The sequence below is a fragment of the Neodiprion virginianus genome, chromosome 6 (assembly GCF_021901495.1).
Source record: "Neodiprion virginianus isolate iyNeoVirg1 chromosome 6, iyNeoVirg1.1, whole genome shotgun sequence".
In the NCBI taxonomy this organism is placed as follows: Eukaryota; Metazoa; Arthropoda; class Insecta; order Hymenoptera; family Diprionidae; genus Neodiprion; species Neodiprion virginianus.
Genome location: NC_060882.1, coordinates 7203822 through 7224077, shown reverse-complemented (window position 1 = coordinate 7224077; position 20256 = coordinate 7203822). Strand labels below are relative to the sequence as shown.

Below are 20256 nucleotides of genomic sequence, written 5' to 3'. Positions count from 1 at the left end.
ACCAATAACGCAAGTTAAGATATTGACAAGTCGAGAAAAAATGTTTCTATAATTATAGTCTCAAAGTTATTGAAATTTGCTGTTTTTCGTCTGATTCTATGTAACGATTTTCGGCTTACTTTCTTCAGTGTGGAAAGATATCGAAAGGTTGAAAATTTTGCAAATTATTATCTATCTAGAGTGGATGAAAATAGTTTTTTTCTGCAATTACGGTACAACAAATAGCTCGTCCACAATTTTTCATTTGCCCTTTATTATAATATTACCGTAACACAAACTGTTTCTGGAACGTTTTTTAGACAAATCGTGGAGATCTGGTCGGCGAGCAAAACATACTTAAAACTGTCAGAATCGGATTAAAAAATGCCCCCGTGTTCTCTAATTGCTGATATTTTATCGTTACTGATATTTATCATATACTCATTTCTATCACATTTAGATGATACTGTTTCATTCGAGCTAGCCATCGCTGGCGCAAATAACGTTCCCGAAAATTTTTTAAAGGTTTCTTTTCTCCTTTCTTAATTTTTCTCACCTACGAGTCAAATGTTTGCACAATATTTTCCTGCATCTCGTGATAAATTTTAATGCTCGTGTATCTCTTTTATAACCTCGGATATTATTTATGTACATGATATTACGTTTACAAAGGCGTGATTCGTATCTTCGGCTAAAGAGGAAATTCAGTCGCGTTGATGTCTGTATAAAAGCTAGATTTAATTTCGGAGCTCCTGCATCGAAAAACTTTATACGATCTGTATCGATAATTATTCTCATTATTCGTTATTCGATCTATAAATTAAGCATAAAATGCACGTGAATTGTAAAAGGAATGAATCATTATTCATACAGGAACCTAATCTGAGAAACTTGAAAAACCTTGAGCACGATCGCGTTCGAACAAATCTAACAATTCACATAAAAAAAAAAAGTAATATGAGAGAAAATGTGTATTGAAAAAAATTTGATTACATTTCATCACTGACACGAATATTATTATATTCTCAAATATAACAATGAACTAGCAATATGGCGACACTTCATTTTGTTCAAATTCGTTCCACCAGAGCGGGGCGGAAGTCAATTCATGGTCGAGATTTGTAGCTTTAGATGTATAATATAGATGTAAAATTATAGTTAACTCTTTTCCAGAGTTTATAAGGTGGCGGCGTTTAATTAATTACCGGTGTTTCAACACGTATACGCTTATGTATGTACGTGTGCATTATATGAACGTGTGGCGACCAACGCAAGGTTTAATCTAGCTTCAGCAAATATATGCGCGTCGGTACGTTGCGTTGAGTTGTGTCAAACGTAACATAGTAATTAGATTTCAGGGATGTATGCGTGCATGCCCGATTCAAGGACCAATTCAATCCAAACCAATTCACCTGGATCGTGTCAATATATGCTTTACTGATAATTTCGTTTACCTCCGCACTCACCTTTATAATCATGTAATTCGCGTTGTAAGAAAAAAAAAAACGAAGTTACTTTACCGAGGACTGTTGAACGGCTACATATTGACCTTCTTTTTAAAAAAATTCGTTATTCGTGAATTCGGTAAATCGTAGTAATACAGCTTCAACAAATTCACGTGTATTCTACCGATCCAACTTCAAGTTACATATGATTCTGAAATTTCAGATCGTGGTTTTTTCTCTTCCAACTTTTCGTCTCGTCAACTTTGCAAATAACTTCGGCCTTACCGAACACTGCGGTGAATTTGACACGCGTCACGACGTATAGGTATACATACCTATATATTTTCTTCTGTGAATCTGTGTAAAATATAGTTATCACATGTAGAGAGCACAAGCACCGCAGTAAACGTGAAAGACGTAGTAGTGGCTCGATGCGCGATGTTGTGCGTTAGGTACGCGTTATACGGGGGATGACAATTAATCTTGAGCTTTCACGGGCAGAAGTTGGTACCTTTGCCGCTGTAGGAACGTACCTACGTTATACCTACAGGTAGGTTAAAGGGTGCAGGCGTCGGGACGCGTCGCGGAATCTGTGTCGTCGGGGGTTGTTTGGCGCTTCGCGAAATCTGTAGCTGGTGTAGCCGATGCTCGAGTGCCGGGAGCGTCGCGTCGCCTCGCGTCGAGACGCGGCTAGGATGGGATTTAATCTGTGTCCCGTTTCACGCTCAGCGAAGCGGAACCTTTTTACCCCGGTTTGCGGCGCGAGTCGCAGGACTTTTCGAGCCATTCGTACCTGTATGTATACGTATACGCTGCGGCGTTCGTTATCGTTCCTTTTGGCTTATTATAACGGATACGCGGTGCAGTTAACGCGCGATACCTTAAACTGCACCGTCAGTCTCGTGGTGTAAAGGCGTGACGTGACGTGATGCATGTCGTGTGTCCTACGTAGAACGCGTATCGCGGGACCGTGCAGCGTGTTTAATTCCTCAGCGTTTACTCGCCGATCTGTGCACGTACCTCATGGGAGTACAGGTGTCTACGCAACACGGGAGGACGTGCAGTACGCGAACCCAGCGTGCCTTTTGACTCGATGATATCTCTTTACACCCTGAGGATTCACCGTCGTCGCGCAGGCGAGGTGCCGTTGCAATTTTATTCAAAGGCGTGTTCTTCACGCTTCGGCGAGTCTTGTAAAAGCCATTCAAATTTACATTCCTCCCGCTATTTCTTCTTCCGCACTTCGGCTCGCACGTACGCAGCGCCAGGGAAAGTGGGGATCAATTAAATTTTGTCAATTGCAAGTTGCGTTTAACGACTTCTGTCTTTCACTTAACAAACTCTTCCTCTAGCTTCTTCTTTTTTTTTTCTTTTTTTTTTATTAATTCTGCCGGATACGTGTTCTCCGGATTACAAGCATCGCGTTCCTAATTATACATGTAGATGTAACGTATAAAATTATGAACAGTACTCAACAAATGTTTTCATCATGAAAAATTATCACACCGACTCTTGATAAAATTAGGTAATACCGCGTGTGCTGGATAAATTGTAAAAACTGTGAAGCTTATACGGAACAATCATCGCAACATTTAGAAAATAGGATTTCAGTCGCTACGACAAAGAAATATAAGTCAATTTCTGCCTAAACTCGACGAAAATTCTCCTTCAATAATCTTCCTTTGTCACGAATTCTATATTAGACGGTTTAGCGTATGTATAGATCGTACTTTAGTAAAATAATAAAGTTTACCACCGCATGTGGTAACGGTTAACCGCACTCATTTCTTAACTGCAGCTGCATACCATTCGAGACAAATCAATCGATCATTTTGAATTTAAGTAAAAAATTGCGTTAGTTTGTTAAGTTAGGTGCAGAGAATCTAGCGGTGCTCCTCTTTTCCGAACCGGGATACTCGGTCAATTTGCGTGGTTTTATATCCACTACTTGGATTTTTAACGTATTTTAATCGCAGCGTTTAATTGCTGCATACTTGGGCACGAATCGAGACAAACTCTCGCCAGCCTGAAATCTTATTCCTAAAACACGTTTCTACCCATGTTTTCCAGAAGAGGACCTGATGCACGGCGGGGGTGGCGGTCTGGGGGGCGGCTCGATGGTCGGACAGAACTCGATCTTTGGATGTTCAGCGGCGGGTCACAGCGGAGTGAATCAACTCGGCGGCGTCTATGTAAACGGAAGGCCCCTGCCCGATTCGACGAGACAGAAGATCGTAGAGTTGGCCCATAGCGGTGCTCGGCCCTGCGACATATCGCGGATTCTCCAGGTCAGCAATGGCTGCGTATCGAAGATACTTGGAAGGTGAGATAATATCTTCGCTCGTTCGCCAGGTAGAATAGCTTTTATCTAGGAAGATCTTTCACTGACAAGCGAGGTTCAAAACCTCGGACATTGCGATTGACGGAACGATGAATATCTGACGACATATCGTTAGGCCTGCTGTGATACCTGCAATGTCAGAATTTTTCATTGGCTTATTTCAAGGCTCTCAAATTCCCGCACATATTTAGAATTCGTTACGTAGACTTATTTTGAAACTGAATAATGAAGAAAAGAATTCTTAAAACCAAAAGGGCGCATAAATTTTCGTGTTCACCAACGAGTTTATAGAATGATTTTTAGCCTAAAGTGGACTTATGATAAGATGAATTACTCTCGAACGAAATTTTTTGCAAAAGAAAAATTTTCATTTCAATTTCTTCACGGAAATGTATTATAAATTATTTTTTTTTCTTTTTAGAGTCAACGTTACATTACATTTTTCTAAATCTTTCGAAATGATTTTACAAAGCGTAAATCGAGATGAACAAATTTATTCAAAGTGGTTTAAATAACAAATTTCCGGGAGTAAATTGGAATAAAAATTTTTGGTCCGGAGTATTTCATATCATTATACATCCATGTTAGGCTGAAAATCAATCTATGAATTGATTGGTAATAAAAAAAATATTATACGCCCGTTTGGCTTTACAAATTTTTTTTTCCAATATTCAGCTTGAAAATGAGTTTACGGAACGATTGGCAATGAAAAAACGAATTATACGCCCCTTTGGCTTTAGATAGCTCTCTAAAGCTAAAAGAGCGTACGAAATTATGAGCCCTTTTGGCATTAGCACCGCGATATTAAGTACCGAGCTTGTCCAACTATACGTAGATCAGTGAGAGTAAAAAAAAATTGAATGCCCTTTAGTCGGATTTAAATACAGTATAAGAAAATAAGACAGATATCTTGACCGAGAAATTTTTACTTCCGGTTACCGCTCAGTCCTTGACTATTTTCATTTTTATTACCACAATTGAAAAATATAGTTTTAGGTACAAAGTGAAAATTAGTTTTGTTGCTGTTACCAGAAAGTCTAGTATCCGTTGCTATTCATTCTCATTACGACCACTGTTACTATATTTTCTCGTAACTGTTGCGAAAATTAAATGCTCGTGCAACAATAAATTGATGTTAAAGCCTTATTTAACTAAAAAAGTAGATTAAACCGAACAAAACTAATTTTGCGTTGCAATTACCAAAAAAGGATCGACAATGGCGTAAAATAGTTGCGTGTACCTCGTTTTTCGTATTACCAACAATATTCAAACAGTTTTTTCAACGATACCTGTTTAACTCAATTTTTCTAGTTACTGTAAGAAATGAAATTTTTCTCGTTCATCCTACTTGTAACTTTCTTCCGAAATATTGTCTGATTCGTGCATGTCTCCAATAATTTTTCAGGTACTACGAGACCGGTTCAATAAAGCCGCGGGCTATCGGCGGAAGTAAACCCAGGGTGGCCACTACGCCAGTTGTCAATAAGATCGCCGATTACAAGCGCGAGTGCCCCTCCATTTTCGCATGGGAGATTCGGGACCGGCTACTACAGGAAGGCGTCTGCAACAACGACAACATACCCAGTGTGAGTATCCTCGACGTATCACTTGTCATCTGTAAGATAGGCAAAGTTATTATTGAATTACAATTAGCTGCCGAGATATGAGCATCGGCAAGAGGATCAGCCTCGGAGTCTGCGATTCGCTGCACGGCGAATCGATCATTGGCCACGTGACAAAAGGCACTGTTTATTGCACAACGGTCTCTCCGAGTCTCCCGACAACGAACGTTCCGCACAGTTTACCGACTTGAACCTCCGCGCGCCATGCTACAAGGTAATATAATCTCGACACCCGGGACGTGCATCGGACGTTGATGGGCGCCACGCGGTTTATTACGCGCTCCTGGATCCCGAAGAGGGACAGCGACGTGCAGGGTGTAGGTATCCCGGGGATGAGAGAGGGAGCAGCAGCAGAAGGAGGAGGGAGCTCGAAGCGTACCTACTTGTCTATCGGATCCAGCCACTCGACTCGACCCTAATCAAAGTCTCGTCAATACGATCGGCCGGGGAAATCCTCCGCTCCTGCAACAGTGGGCAGGGTAATCGGTCCATTACTCGGACCTCGCATTGTCCACTCGGTCCCAAACCTGCGCAGCGTCTCCTCCTCGCCAATTCGTTCAATCTGTTTCAGTCCGTGAAACGCGGGGCGACGAACCCCACCGCGGCGCAAACAATCGCGTCCTTCTTCCTGCGACTGCGAGTCTTTCCTCGACGAAGACTGCAGCGCGGGTGTATTCCTTCGTTATTCGGAGGAAATCGGGGGCTCTCTCGTCGTTATCTCCCTTCGGGACCGATCAATCAGCCAGTCTCCCGCAGCACGCACCGCGGTAATACGCGATCGGTGCCGCTGCACAATTCCTCGACAAGTCTGCAATGGAAAGTCCTCCTACCGCTAGCAGCCACTCGATCTGCCGTCGGTTTCCTCCCTTCTCTTCACCCCCGCGTCGGCCCTGCCGGCGGTGCCGGAATCGGGCTGAATGGGACCAGTTAAGCGTGTTGTACAATTATTCGTGACCAGCCGTCCGCGTAATGGTCTGCATGGATGCTCTGCGGGCGTTGTGTATGTCGGCGGCGGTCGAGCTCGCTCGATTTTCCTCTCTTTTCTCTTCGGCTCTTCGTCGATCGCCGTTTTCCCGGCAACCCCCGACGATGCTTCCTGGCGCCATTACGTACTGTGGATTCAAATCATTCCCGATACTCTCTCCGCACGCACGCACACGCGTACGGATCGACCGCTGGCTGTACAGGTACTCGTTGACGTTCTCGATCGACGGTGAGCGACGCTCGCCACTCGCCGATCGTTCAAAACCCTTCACCGCTTCGTAATTAAGACGTGGTTCGTACCGAGAGGTTCTCTTGAAAGGACCTGCTCGTAGCGCGCGCGATTCGACTTGCTTAATTTTGATTGGTCGGTATCCGTGTTAGAATCCTGAAGCAAACCTTCGTTGACTAGAACAAGTTCCCTAAAACGATTGGTTGAATAGTGACAGTCAACCGTAACATGTTGCTTATTATTCACGTAGGGATTTGGGATAGATTAACGAAAACATTTTATTCGATAACTTTTCTATGTAGAACACACTGCGGAGAAAGTGGAATTAGGTGAAAACTGTTGTCGTTCCCGTGTAAAACCTAACGGAAATAATTTTTAACATTTTTTCGAAGATTCTTAGAAGCGGTAACTTTTTTTTCTCCAGCATCTTGGTATTCAACTCGTATTTGCAAGGCTCAGATTTCCTCTAATACTGTTTCAAATTGCAATGTGAAAAAAGTTTATTTACTGTACAAACGTGTATTTGTACGTGGGAATAATAAAGGTTTCGTTAGGTACTATTATCAAATTTTAGTTGAGCCAATTATAACTAGTTAAAAAATTTCTATCGATCGTTATTTGACTCGATTGAAATTTGACAATAATAACAAAACATTTGTTTCACCATATCCAAATATACTTTTGTCGACAGTGAATACAAATTCTCTTCTCAGTGTGGCGTGAATAAAACGAGATCAGAGTTAAGAGAAAGAAAAGAAAGTCCTCAAAAAAAAAATGAAAGACGAAAATATACATTATTTTACAAGCACGTCGTGATCAGGTTTGTTTCGCCTTTGACGCAGGTCTCGTCGATCAACAGGGTGCTGCGCAACCTCGCATCCCAAAAGGAGCAGCAAGCGGCGGCGGTCCAGGCCCACCAAGGTGCGGAGAGCGTTTACGACAAGCTGAGAATGTTCAACGGACAAGCCGCTGGCTGGCCGCCGGCTTGGTACTCCGCCACGCCGCCTCATCATCCCCTGGCACCCGGACTTCCATCCTCCGCCGCTCCCGGATCCGGTCAGTCCCTACTGCCCGGAGGTCAGCTCCACGGACGGGACGATTCCCTGCTAAAACGTACCGGTGAGTAAGACTTTTCGTAACGGTCAAGTGCGCACGAAGCGGGGATGAAAGCTCGGAATTCGGTAAGCGTAAGGTAAAAAAACGTGCGTAAAACCGTGCTTTAAATCCCCCGGAAAAAAATTTCGCATTCTTTAATTAAAAACCTATTCAGCGCGTCTTCACCTCCGGCATACGCTGGGTATGCGTTAATTATTCAGGCACGCATTCTGAAGTTCAACTAAAATCTGGACCACTTTTTGTCCCGCTAAATAATAACGACGAGGGATAACTTGGCCCGTGTGTTTGCAAGTCTCTGCATCTCTCTTACTAACTGCAAATAGGATGAACAAAAGTTGGTCATGCGGGTCGGATCTCTCCGAAGGTGATCGTTTATCCAGATGCGATCTTTTTCGATTACCTACTGCATAACGTGTGTATAGGTGTAGGTATATACCTAAGAACCTCACATCTCTCTCACGCAGTGCGCTTATGGAACTAAGCACGGTTTTCTTTCTATCGTTACGCACAATCAGTCAGAGGATTGAGAATTCCTCGTGTATAATTATCACCATAATTCAGGCATCGGAAAGACTAAGATTAATTCAAGAAATCACAGGTATCAGCACCTGGTGCAATTGATTTGTTTTCGAGGCACGTCGTTGCCTTTGAATTGTTACATCGTTCATATTAAATAACATGATATCAATACCGGTATAGTTAGATTATTTTTTCCATTCTTCCAACTAGTTTAAAGAAATAATTTTAAGTAAAATTACACTGCAAGAAAGGAATTATTAAATATTCTAACAAGATTTTCTCCACGATTAGGCGTAGGTATACACGATTCTTAAAGTTATTGTGCGAGTTCCTTTATATGTTTTATAAAAAAAATCAGTTGCAAATTCATATCGAGGCCCGATTCGACATCGTCAGGACGCAACACCTCCGCACTCCAAGCACTTTATTACCTCGCGGTACACAATAAATTCCCGTAATGAAGCGGCGCGTGTGTCACCCGCGCAGTGAAAATCTTTGAGGATATATTTCCCATAGCTTTTTCCGAAACTGTGTAAACCGGAACACGGTTCCACCGCGTAGATGCGTATCTGCACCCTGCCGGGCGGCCAGAGGGGATGATTTTGGAGTCGGCTCAGGGGGCGGCCGGCGCTCGGTTAGGCGGTAAGCAGCTGACGATCGGCGTCGGGACGTCGTGGGCCTGCAGAAAGGCCTGCAGATCCGACAAAGGGGCGCCACCCTGCAAGAGGGTTCGGTGCGCGGAGGCGGAAGGTAATCGCGACGGGCCTGCCTGCCTGGGGTCGGGGGTTGACAGGCGCTCGGGGGCGCCTCTATATCTATATTTATCTATACATATATACATATACATGGAAAGAGAGGCATGTACATCTATATATATAAATGTGCTATATATGTTTCGGGTACAGGAACGGTGCGTCAAGGAACCCCCAACAAACCTACGTCATCTGCGAGCCCACCTAAATAATTCAATAATATGTCTATCTAACAACAACCCGCGCCCTGCTTTTTTGATAACCATACACATTCGGAATACATACTTATACTATATAAATAAAAAAGTATATCTGGGGACAGTGGGAACCGCAAAAATGCTTTTGTTATTACTGCGTTTATTTTAATTAAGCGCGTTATTCAAATTCATTCGTCATATATATATATATATATATGTATACGATAGTGGGAATTTTTGCGGTGGAGGTCGGACGCCCGGTCAATAGGCAACCAAAGTTACGTCCGAGGTAAGCTTGCTAAGCGTAAGATGTAACTTCGGTTGCCTGTCTGCTGGCGGAATATCGTTGGCGGTGGGATCCGGTGCCAAAAATTATCGGTATATTTTTGGTATTTAACTGATTTTACAATTATTCTTTGTTACGGTATAAACGAATGTTAGTAATCAGTTTCCGAAAATGTTGCCTCAAGTTTTTCGTCAAACGTTTTTACGTTCGTGAAAAAAGTTTTTTTTTTCAAGTATTGATATACATAAATACAGGTGAAACAATTGCGGACGGTGATAATATGATTTGTTTTTAAAATTGATTTCTCTATTTATATCGAAACAAATTCTTTGGCCTTACAGGCCTGATTTGAGATCTTGTAAAATTCGAAACGAAATAACACTCAGCAATTAATTTCGGCGTAATTATAATACACGAGAAAAATCGATTCGCGGACCTTAATTGAAGATCAAGATACCAAAAGTGGGTACCATGCAGACACAAATTGGGCGCTCGTCGTTTCCGCTGATGAAAATGTGTGGGAATGAGTGCAATCACCCCCTGAGATTCCTGCACATAGAATCATTCGGGATTACATCCGTTGGTTAAGCACTCAGTCGTCTGTGAACATTTACTAGATGTCGGACAAATGTATGATAAATGTAACACGGTGGCATTATACGTACATTACTTACGCACACTGATTGATCCAGAATATTTATATAATTAATAAATATTTATATAATATTAATCGGTAGGTGTAAATCGCGATGTCAAACAAATATTGCTGCAATCGTCAGGACGTATAAGGTTTGGTTTACAATTTCAATGTCGCAGAATTATTTTTGTGCGAATCTAAGTTACAATCATTGGTTATTTTATGGATAATTTCACTCGGTTCAAGTTTTCGCACTCAATGAGACTCGTCGTCTTTGATTATTACTGCAAATCACCGTAATTGTCAGTCAAATCGTCATTCGAAATTTTTAATTGGATTTCACGGAACGGTCGGAAAAATTGTACGCAACTTTGGGCGGTTTGATTTATACGGTTTTGTAAGTACCTCGTATTAAATATATTATTATACCGCCTCGTTCATCTTGCGTATACCTTATTCTTTTTCATTCCTTCGATGTCTTGTTTTTCGAATTTTGACGTATTTCGATCAGCCAACGGACTATATAATGCGATTTGACTCGCGTATAGGACGCGACATTCGAGGAGCAAAGATGAAACTTGAAACGCGCTTAGATTGAGGTCGGCCGAAAAATAAATGTGAAATAAAAATTGTGTGCGGAGAGAAAAGAGAGCCTTCTTACAGCGCAGTAGACACATAATGTATATTACGCTGGACTTTTATTCATTTTTTGTATCTTTTTTTTTTCCAATACTTAATGTATTTTACCGATGGTTATAGTGAAAAAGACTGTCAGATTTTGTACAACGAACAATACTTACGTCGTGCTCTACAATTATTCGTATATACAATATTATACATATCTATAAAGTAACGTTCGCAGTTTACAATCACGTCATAGTTTCCTTCGTGTATAATATAATTTTAACCGACTGATATTTAAGTCTCGGTTAAACAGAACAACACTGTGTAAAATAGTTCTTTACATTGTCCATATTTAATTGGGACTGTTATAATTGCCTTCCGAGATCGTGTATACGTATGTACGGGTATAATCGAGCCATGCGAAAAGCTTGCGGTTTGCATAGTCAGCCTTCGCGCATTATGCTCGCTGCGCTAGATACACGCCGCGGAGGTTTGGGCAATACGCATAAAACGTGTATAACTTGTATTAGATGGGTATATAGTACGCCTAGTGGATGGACAATAGACACGGCTTTGCCCGTCAAAAACATGTCCCGTGTACGGGCGTTCTGTAAAACTAGGTGTATAGGCGTACGCGGGGTGTGTCGTTTTATTGACTTTCGCATTACGCGCGTTTCAACGTCCGGTTTACCCTGCAATGCCTATACGTGCGTTGGTCGATGCTGCAACGACGAAATATCGTTTAAAACGGTGCCGAATTATTTACCGTCAAAATATCTCCATTATACACGTGCGTTAATCGGAAAAGAGTTTCAACGGTAAATAGTATGTAGCGAGAATCGAGGGTAAAAATTTCTTTTCTACTTGTTAATCCTCTTTTCACAAATTTCGTTACGTATATATAGTTTAGGAATCTTTTTCTTATATACTCGATGAAACGAAGTGAAAACACCGGTTCTTCACGGTTTGTTCACAGATACCGGATCGCTACTCTCTCATCAGCAGGAAAGCACTTCCGACGGTAACTCGGAGCACAATTCATCCGGAGACGAAGACTCCCAGCTAAGGTTAAGGTTAAAAAGGAAGCTACAACGCAACAGGACATCTTTCAGCAACGAGCAAATAGACAGTCTTGAAAAAGGTAACAATACTCTGAGAACCTATCGTTATATAAGCGTACAGTTTACCGGGAAGATTTTATATAATTGTACCGTTAAATTCACCTCTACCTATTCTCATAATTATCGTACCTGAGTTTATTTTGTTGGTATATACCATGTATCTGATATTTTCCTTGATACTATCAGCATATTCAAGTTTTAATATTGAACTTGGCAAAGAGTTGTTGAAACTTTCACACTCAACTGTCAATAGTTTGGCTATCAACGTTTTCACCCCACGTTTCTTTTTTCAATGATTTTCACGCACCTCTTCAAACGGCACTCAAGGATCCCGAATTTTTCCGTCCGTTTCAGAATTCGAGAGGACGCATTACCCGGACGTTTTTGCGCGGGAGCGTCTCGCCGAGAAGATTGGTTTGCCCGAGGCACGTATCCAGGTGAGTGTGTGCTGTGTGTGAGAGCGCAGAGAAGTCAGAGCGAACACCGCGCGAATAGTTATTTTCACCCCTATAGGCAAAGGCAGATTATACGATCCTTGCACAGCATCGGCGCACGCTGTTATCAACGCGTAGGATTTCGCCACTGTCAAATTTACTTTTTACTCCGGACTCGCGTGCGTTGCGAAGCCGACGATTTCAAGTTCCGGGTTACCCGCAAACCTGCCCAACCGAATTACATTGCGCGCGATACCCAAAAGCGTTCTCCAAAATCGTGTACGCGAAAGGGTCCGTTTTATTTCGGTCTTAAAAATCTGGAAGCAGCGGAAACGCCATTATTTAACAGCGATTGTTAACTGTTTATTTATCAAGTAGTGCAAAAATTTTAAGTCGAAACAAGAGGCTGCAAGCATTCGTCGCTCGGTCATCGCCAAATTAATCGTTAAAGATGCGCGACGTCTCAGGTCAGGCTGGCTGTGCCCGGTGTACCTTGCGCCTTCGGGCATAATTTACACGTCTCGTCGGTCAGGCTGTAAGGGTTTCGAAACGGTGTTTGACGCGTGGAGAAGGTAATATGGAAGCAGCGACCGGGTTCGGAGGGTCCGCGTTATGGGTTATGCTATGGGGTACGTAGACTCGGAGGGTACGAGGATCGCGACGCTGTATGCGGCGAGCAAACACGGCACAGAGCGAGTAAGAAGGGCGGAGGGGGGGGGGGGGGGGCGGGGGAGGGAGGAGGAGGTAGGCGGGCAAACAAACAAACAGTGCCAAGACCCTGTTGACGCGTGTTTTCAAGCTTCGTTGGCTGTTATTGATCTTGCTAAGTGTAGGCAGCACAGCCTGAAGGATAGAGAGGAGGCTCGAGAGTTGCGCCAGAGAGTAAAGGAGGCATGCTCCTCGCGTCGAGGAGGAATGGCGGGAAAGAGGGACGGCTTCGAGCCGTGTCGAGGGCGGCGAAGGGAGAGGGAGAGGGAGAGGGAGAGGGAGATATGGCTCGGGCTTGGGCTCGCGGTGAGAGGAATCGAGCAAAGCCTAAGAGGGTTCGGACGCAACCATGGCAACCGGCCTGGCATCCCACGGGACCCGCTACTCCGATTGGCCTTTGCTCGGCCTGGTTTCCACCTATATCTCATGGTTATACTGATTTCGCGACGCGCACGTTATCTCCTACAAATCTCTCCCCTTGCTCTATAGTTCGAACGCGGCTCTTCTCTTTTCTCTCACGCAATGGCCGGCTTTGGCGCCGATAAACACGATTATAATTTCGAGACTCCGTGGCTCTCTCTCTCTCTCTCTCTCTCTCTCTCTCCTTCTCTCTCTCTCTCATCTCTTTCATCACCCCCCTTTAATACTCTACCCCGCGTTTTCCCACCTAAGTGTCTCTAAGTAAGCGGACGCCAACCGCTTTTACACGGTTATGATAGACATACCATCGCGTTATTACGTTACGTATATACTATGTATATATACGTGTATAGATATTTGGCCTAAAGGTCTTAATATTGTCGTCATTGTTATTACTATTATCATTATCGGTATCATCCAGCGGAGGATATAAAACTTGTGTGTAAGATTTAAAATTTTTTCCCCGATACATTCCGTACATCGGTTTGCGTCAGTGTTCCGACACATTTTATTCGGCAACAACGTAGATTTTTCGAGATTTTATAGAAAAAACCGCGTTACGGTTGAAATATATCACCTGGAAGAGCAGGTCGTTACTCGGTGAACATTGAAAATCGAAATCCGTTAAAGCTATTTAATTATTATAGGTATACGAAATAGTAGAATTAAATATTTTGATCATACTGAAATTGGATAGCTTTCAAACATTGTTTGAAATGTGAGACACAGCTCCCAGCCCGAGTAGACGGAAATTATAACAGCCGTTTTGGGAATATCGACACCGTGTATTAGCCGCGGCTAGCTAATTTTGGGCGACAATGGGTTGGCCGAAGAGTGAATGTGATTGGGATGGCATGATGGTTGGGTACGAATGTACGCTCACAGGTATAACAAGGCGTCGTTCGAGTATTGCGTAACGCACCAAGTCTATACGTGTACTATCTACGGTCATCGATTTTATATCATAACGTAACGTAACGCACTTACCTAGCTGCACGATATCTTAGCTAATAACATACAGCGCACTCTCTCAATAGGCCCACAACAGTACAAGAGGAAAAGCGATTTTCCAGAAATCTGAGGTCTCGTTAGGGCCGGTCTCTCGTGCAGGCGCGGATACGTTGTTTACATTGGTTATACTCCCATTTCGTTTTATTTCAACGTGGAAATATATTTGCGTGTCAATTTATTTAACAACGTATTCCTTTTTTTTTCGTGCATAATTATTCGTGTAAACGTTTTACACGATAAATTGTATGTTGAAATAGGAATAAGTTTGTTCCTGTGGTTAAAAAAAATGACAGAATCATCGCATTTGCTAAGCAGTCGTGTTGAGAGAATACTGCTTCAAAGATAAACCCCTGTCGAGAGAGTGCACTGTATCACATGTATGTTTACGTCGTTTGTTAATTACCGGAAATGAGCACGTGGTAGTATATTCGGTATAGAGAGCGTAGGAACGTTGCGTAGAGTTACTATGGGCGAAAGGGAGGGTCCCGTAAAGATAAAAAAAAAAATGGCGGTACGCGATACCTGAACGATGCTTTATATGTTACAAGGCTGTCCTGCAGGCACGAAAGATGCGATCGCCCGGTCATGCAGAGAGTATATGTATGCGTATGTGTAACGAGATTATAATTAATCGAAAATTTATTAACGTTACCGTTCCGTTTTCGGGTTTTCTTGCAGGTATGGTTCAGCAATCGTAGGGCAAAGTGGCGACGGGAAGAGAAACTTCGTAACCAAAGGAGAGCGGCGGTAGACCAGGTTGTCGGCGGTGGTAACGGGGGTGGTATCAACGGATCCGCGCCACCCGCAGCCACCCCCGCAACCCCGAGACTCCCCCTCAACGCCGGCTTCAACGCCATGTACTCATCCATACCCCAACCGATCGCTACGATGCCCGACACTTACAGGTTTCTATATTTTTCAACAATTTTCTTACGAGTATTTTACGAATTATACGCAATTCAACCGTCGTGCGCACCTCTGATTCCGCTAGAGTGAAACGGAATCGATGGAAATTAAAGTTGTTCGTGTGTTATTAATTCGATCATTTTCACAAAATATTAACATCGTTAAAGTTCCTCAAGTTAGGTTGGGGAAAAAAGAAAATCGAGTCGTTCTTCTTTGACTCAGTTCAAGCCAGCCTCGGCTACCTGTATCGGAACTTGTTGCAACGAATATTGAAAGTTTCCGATTTTTAACAAAATTATCCTGAAGTTCATTTCACAATTACGAGTCTCTTTTATTTAATAATTTTTCATGAGAAGAAGAGAAAAAACACAAATAGGCAATTAGTCACAGAAATTGTGAAAATTTGTAACGCCTTTTCACCCGACATACCGCAAATCCTTTTTAATATTATCATTTCGTATTCCCGTATCTCCGCAGCTCGATGTCCGGAAGTCTGGGCGGGTCGATGGGCGGAAGTTGCCTCCAGCAAAGAGCGGAGGGTTACCCGGCGTACGTGTTCCACGAGCCACTTCACTCCCTAACGCAATCCTATTCGCACGCACATTCCGCGGCGGCCCACTCGCAACCGCATCGCGGAATACCGACCTCCCATGGGGGAACGCCGACCACTCCCGGGGGACAGCCGGCTGGTCCCGGAGGCGCGACGTATCAGCCGACGACATCGACGGCGACCGGTAAGTCTGAGAACACCCTTTTCCGTTCTTCGTTACGTTCGTGTGAAGTCAGTGATCGTTGCACGCAACAGTTACACGTCTGTACGAAAGAATCGGAAGATGACGGCTCCGCATCTTCTCGCATGCGTGCGCGCGTGCCGTGCGGAAGGGAACGAGATTGCGGAGACTATGCGGAGGGAGGTGGCGGAAAAAATGAAAGGAGGAAATACGGCAACGACAATGGCTCGGCGTTTGATTTTTTCCTCCTTTTGTCATCCCTCGGCCCCTTTTTTTTTTTTTGTTTCCTTCTTTTTATTTTCTTTGTTTACACCAACCCTCCTCCGTATTATTGATCTCGGAGTAAACTGCGGGCATTTTCCACTTCGGAAATGCGGTTTACCGTTCGTTGCGCTGGCTATCGTTGTAAAATTGTCTGACTCAACTTAACCTGGATAACACCGCTGCTGCTGCTGCTGATGCTGTTCCTGCTGCTGTGGTGCAGGCTCGGTATAATACGTACCGAGGGAGCGAAAAGAATGAGAGAGAGAGAATGGGGCCTTCCACACTCCAATTAACAATCCACTTTCTACCTCCTTCTGTGGTGCACGGCCGTTCAGAATACCAGAAATTTTAACGATCGCCGCGAGAGCAATTGCGAACCATCCATCCATCCTTTTATCCCCGTCTCAGCTGCCGCTGCCATCCACCTCTTGTGGACCTACCCGATAAATAACGATCAATTAAAGTGGTCGAATCGCCGCTAAACATCCGCCTATATTGTATGTATTATACCTAACGGGAAAAAATGACCGGTGTATAGTAACGCGTAACGCCTACGAGACGCGGCTTGATTTTCAACTACATATTTCATTAGTAACATTCGCATAGATGCACGTTCTACACGTACGAATGCGCTTTACCGGGTGATCAATCAATCGCCGGCTGAAGAGCGATGTAATACCGTGTAACGATTATTCGATTCGTACTCTAGTCTCTTTTTTATCCTCTCTATCTGCGCCTCTTCTCGTATATCGCAATTCTACCGACACGATTCGAATTTTGTTCGCGGGATGAAAGTTTAATCGATCGCCGTGTTACAACAATGGCGTACCGAGAGGATAAAAGCTCCTACAGCGTTATAATTACGCGTCGCGTTGTATCGGCCTAGTTATGCGGAATGATGTATACGGCATAATTAGTTTAATTGCGACGAAGGAATAATGTGGCGGTTGTGCCAAAGTTAATATAATATAATAACCCTGTGTGCGGTTGGTAATATAAGCATGTATAGGTATGTGTAAAACGTTTATTACTTTCCTTTTGTTTCGCACGCTTGTATTCTTTTGAATTCATAATTTGTATAACCTGACGCCTGCGCTTGGAAAGCCTGCAGGCTGCATATTGTGTTCCGTGCGGATCTATAATAAACGCGTCTATGGTTATACAGCTATTTTACGCATCGCTGCATGCAACTCAAACTCCTCCTCTTCATTCCTCTCCATCCCGCAGTTCTGTGCCGTTGCTCACCTTCGTGCTTGCACCCTCATGCTTGCACTTGCAAATTGTGAGTAACTCATGGCTCACGAACAGGTGGGTCATTATTATCTTGGTAGGTAGGCGGATATAAGGTAGATGGGTTTAAGGTACTTGTTGCCTGCGCAGCGCGATTTGTCTCTCGTGCACGTAGTTTAGGAGTGTGAAAATTCGATAAAAAACGTGGGGGCAAGTCCATTCTCGGCGATAAATATCGCTCGTGTGACATTACGAACATGTACTTGCATAATTGCGCAAAAATATGATCACGCGTCGTGATTATGTGGATTGAAATTAGTCAAAGACGTAAATCTGATAACGATTGATTACGTTATGTTCAAACGACGATTTATAATATTGTACAAATGTAACATATAGGGATGGCTGCTTTTTAATTAATGTACCAAAAATTTGAAAAAACAAAATATTAAACTAAAAAAGTAGTTATGCGCGCGTGAAGTTAATTCCAGTCATTCCACTGCGAGGCGGATCGTTGATTCTGCGCCGGCACGTTGATTCTAGATTGATAGGAAGTGAGGATAAAACAGAATGACGGGAGCGGGTAATCACTCGGAATTCTTTACACGTTTAGAAAGCCAGCTGCAGCTGATGCGGAGAGTGAAAAATACGTGTAAATTGTACGCATGGTTGATATATTCATCATATAACCTACGGTTTCTAGTGAAACACGAGGAAACGAAATTGACGAAAGTAGAAAATCGCTCTCTCGAAATTTACCTCCGGATGTGGGGGAGGGTATACCGCAAAGGTATAAAGCAAAAAACAATCTAAACGCGGAATTGATTTTATATTTCGTTTTCAATCTTAGCTCAAACCTCGAAGTGTTTCCGATTATTGCTTGTAGCTTTTATCATCACGGAATAGCTATTAACGAGGTATCAAGAGTAAGAATTTTATAACGACGCAACGTTACAATTTTCCATCGAAGTACTCGAGTACCTACTACACCTACGCGTAGCGGCAAGTTTTTTAGACGATTGTATCTTACAAACGTAAAAAGATGAACAAAAAAAAAACAAGCAGCTTCACGGATGAAGGGATTATAGCGCGTCTAGCCGCGTTAGTAGTCAAGTTATATGTTTCGCCCAATCTGTACATAGGGCACGTACATATTATACACATAGAGGGGGGATATTATAAAAGCAAAAGTGTATAATAACTGTGGGAGAAACGCGGCCTGGTTAAGACTAAAAATGCGAAGGTACCTACGTAGTTACAGACATGCCGCGTGCAAAGAAATTATATCATATAACTTTTTTTTTTTTTTTTTAAACACACCCGCACACAGACACGTGTATATGTACAGAGAGAATCGCGGCGGCGTATATAAGGACGCGAATTGTATAAAAGGATTTTAAAACAAATCTCGCGGAGCCGGTGGGGCGGAGAGGCAGATGGGGGGAAGGAGAGGGCGGGAGAGGGGGGCGGGGGAGGGAAGAGGGGTTGCCGCCGCAGGCTGAATCGCAGAATGGGATGTTCGCTGGTTTTCTCCCCCCAACGGTGAAGCTTCGCGCGGGGCGGGAGTTTTCCATTTTCTATTTTCACTCTTTGTGTGTCACTCCCCCTATCCGCAATATCGTCCCCTGCCCTCCCTTGTTCCTCCTCCCCGCCACCCCGCCGTTCTCGCACCCTCTCGCGGCCTCCGCACGCCGCCAGCTCCGTTTAGCGAAAGCCGCGCACCGGCGAAGAGGAGAGGAACCCTAGGCTCCGTCCTCCGGTGGAACCTCGGGTTGGGTTGGAGTTGGGTTGGAGTTGGGTTGGGTCTCGGCCTCTCGCCTGGGCGAGCGCTCAATAACGTGCGAAGCCAAAGGAGGGGGCGGGAGGAAGAGGGCACACGCTGTACATGCACCCTGCACACCCTCCCTCTACTCTCGTACATATGTACAACCATCGTTATGTACGCGCTGGTTCCCACCTATACCTATGTAAGGCGAACACGCGTATGTAATACATAACCATCTACCAAATATCCAACCACCCCCATCGAACAGATATTCCCTAGCTCGGCTCTGCAGACGGAGAGCGACGGCCGATACAAAGTCTCTGGTCGTCTGTTCGACGTTTGTTAGAGCCATCCGTGTCTTCTTCTTTTTACATTCCCCTTTTTTTCAACGTTGATATACGTATGTACGTACCTACGTAGGGTAGTTACTTATTTCAGGGGTTCGACTTCCCGTCCGGGACCGTTCCTCCACTTGGCTTGATCGTCCTTTCTTGGCATTTCTTCACTTATATCTGTACATGTGTATAGGGATAGGCAATATCTGCGTTGTGTACGTATACGTTCTCTGGAAAGTACAAGCGTGATTGCGATCCGGGATGGAAAAAGAGACGCCAATTTTGCGAAAAAATATATCGCCACTTTTTCATCTCGAGGATGCGCGTACCTTTTTATACGTATCGGGTATACCTATGTTATGTGCACTTATTAAGTTCTGTCTTTTTTTTTATTCGGGTCAGGCGAATTCCACGAAACCGAATGTGTAAAGGGTTTTGTTATTTCAACTCCGGTTCGCTTACGTTGGAATGAACACACTCCTCGACTTTGATTACGATTCGGTTGCGCTTGAGGTAATTATCCGGTTTACTCGTTACGTGTACCTCCCTCGGTACCTGATAATATTTTCATTTTATACCGGCGTTACTAAAACACTGCTT

At 43.6% G+C, this 20256-nt stretch overlaps 1 protein-coding gene across 3 annotated transcripts in view; it reads left to right on the top strand.

Moving 5' to 3' along the window:
* Positions 1-20256, top strand: part of LOC124307494 (paired box protein Pax-6) — a 91787-nt gene that overhangs the window by 65280 nt on the left and 6251 nt on the right. For 2 of the 3 annotated variants that reach the window (XM_046769193.1, XM_046769192.1), the window contains 7 exons: positions 3495-3747; positions 5171-5351; positions 7443-7719; positions 11708-11872; positions 12207-12289; positions 15104-15330; positions 15809-16065. In XM_046769193.1, the coding sequence (XP_046625149.1) occupies positions 3495-3747; positions 5171-5351; positions 7443-7719; positions 11708-11872; positions 12207-12289; positions 15104-15330; positions 15809-16065 (1443 nt within the window). The remainder of the gene's footprint in view (positions 1-3494; positions 3748-5170; positions 5352-7442; positions 7720-11707; positions 11873-12206; positions 12290-15103; positions 15331-15808; positions 16066-20256) is intronic. The other variant, XM_046769194.1, reaches the window with a different exon arrangement.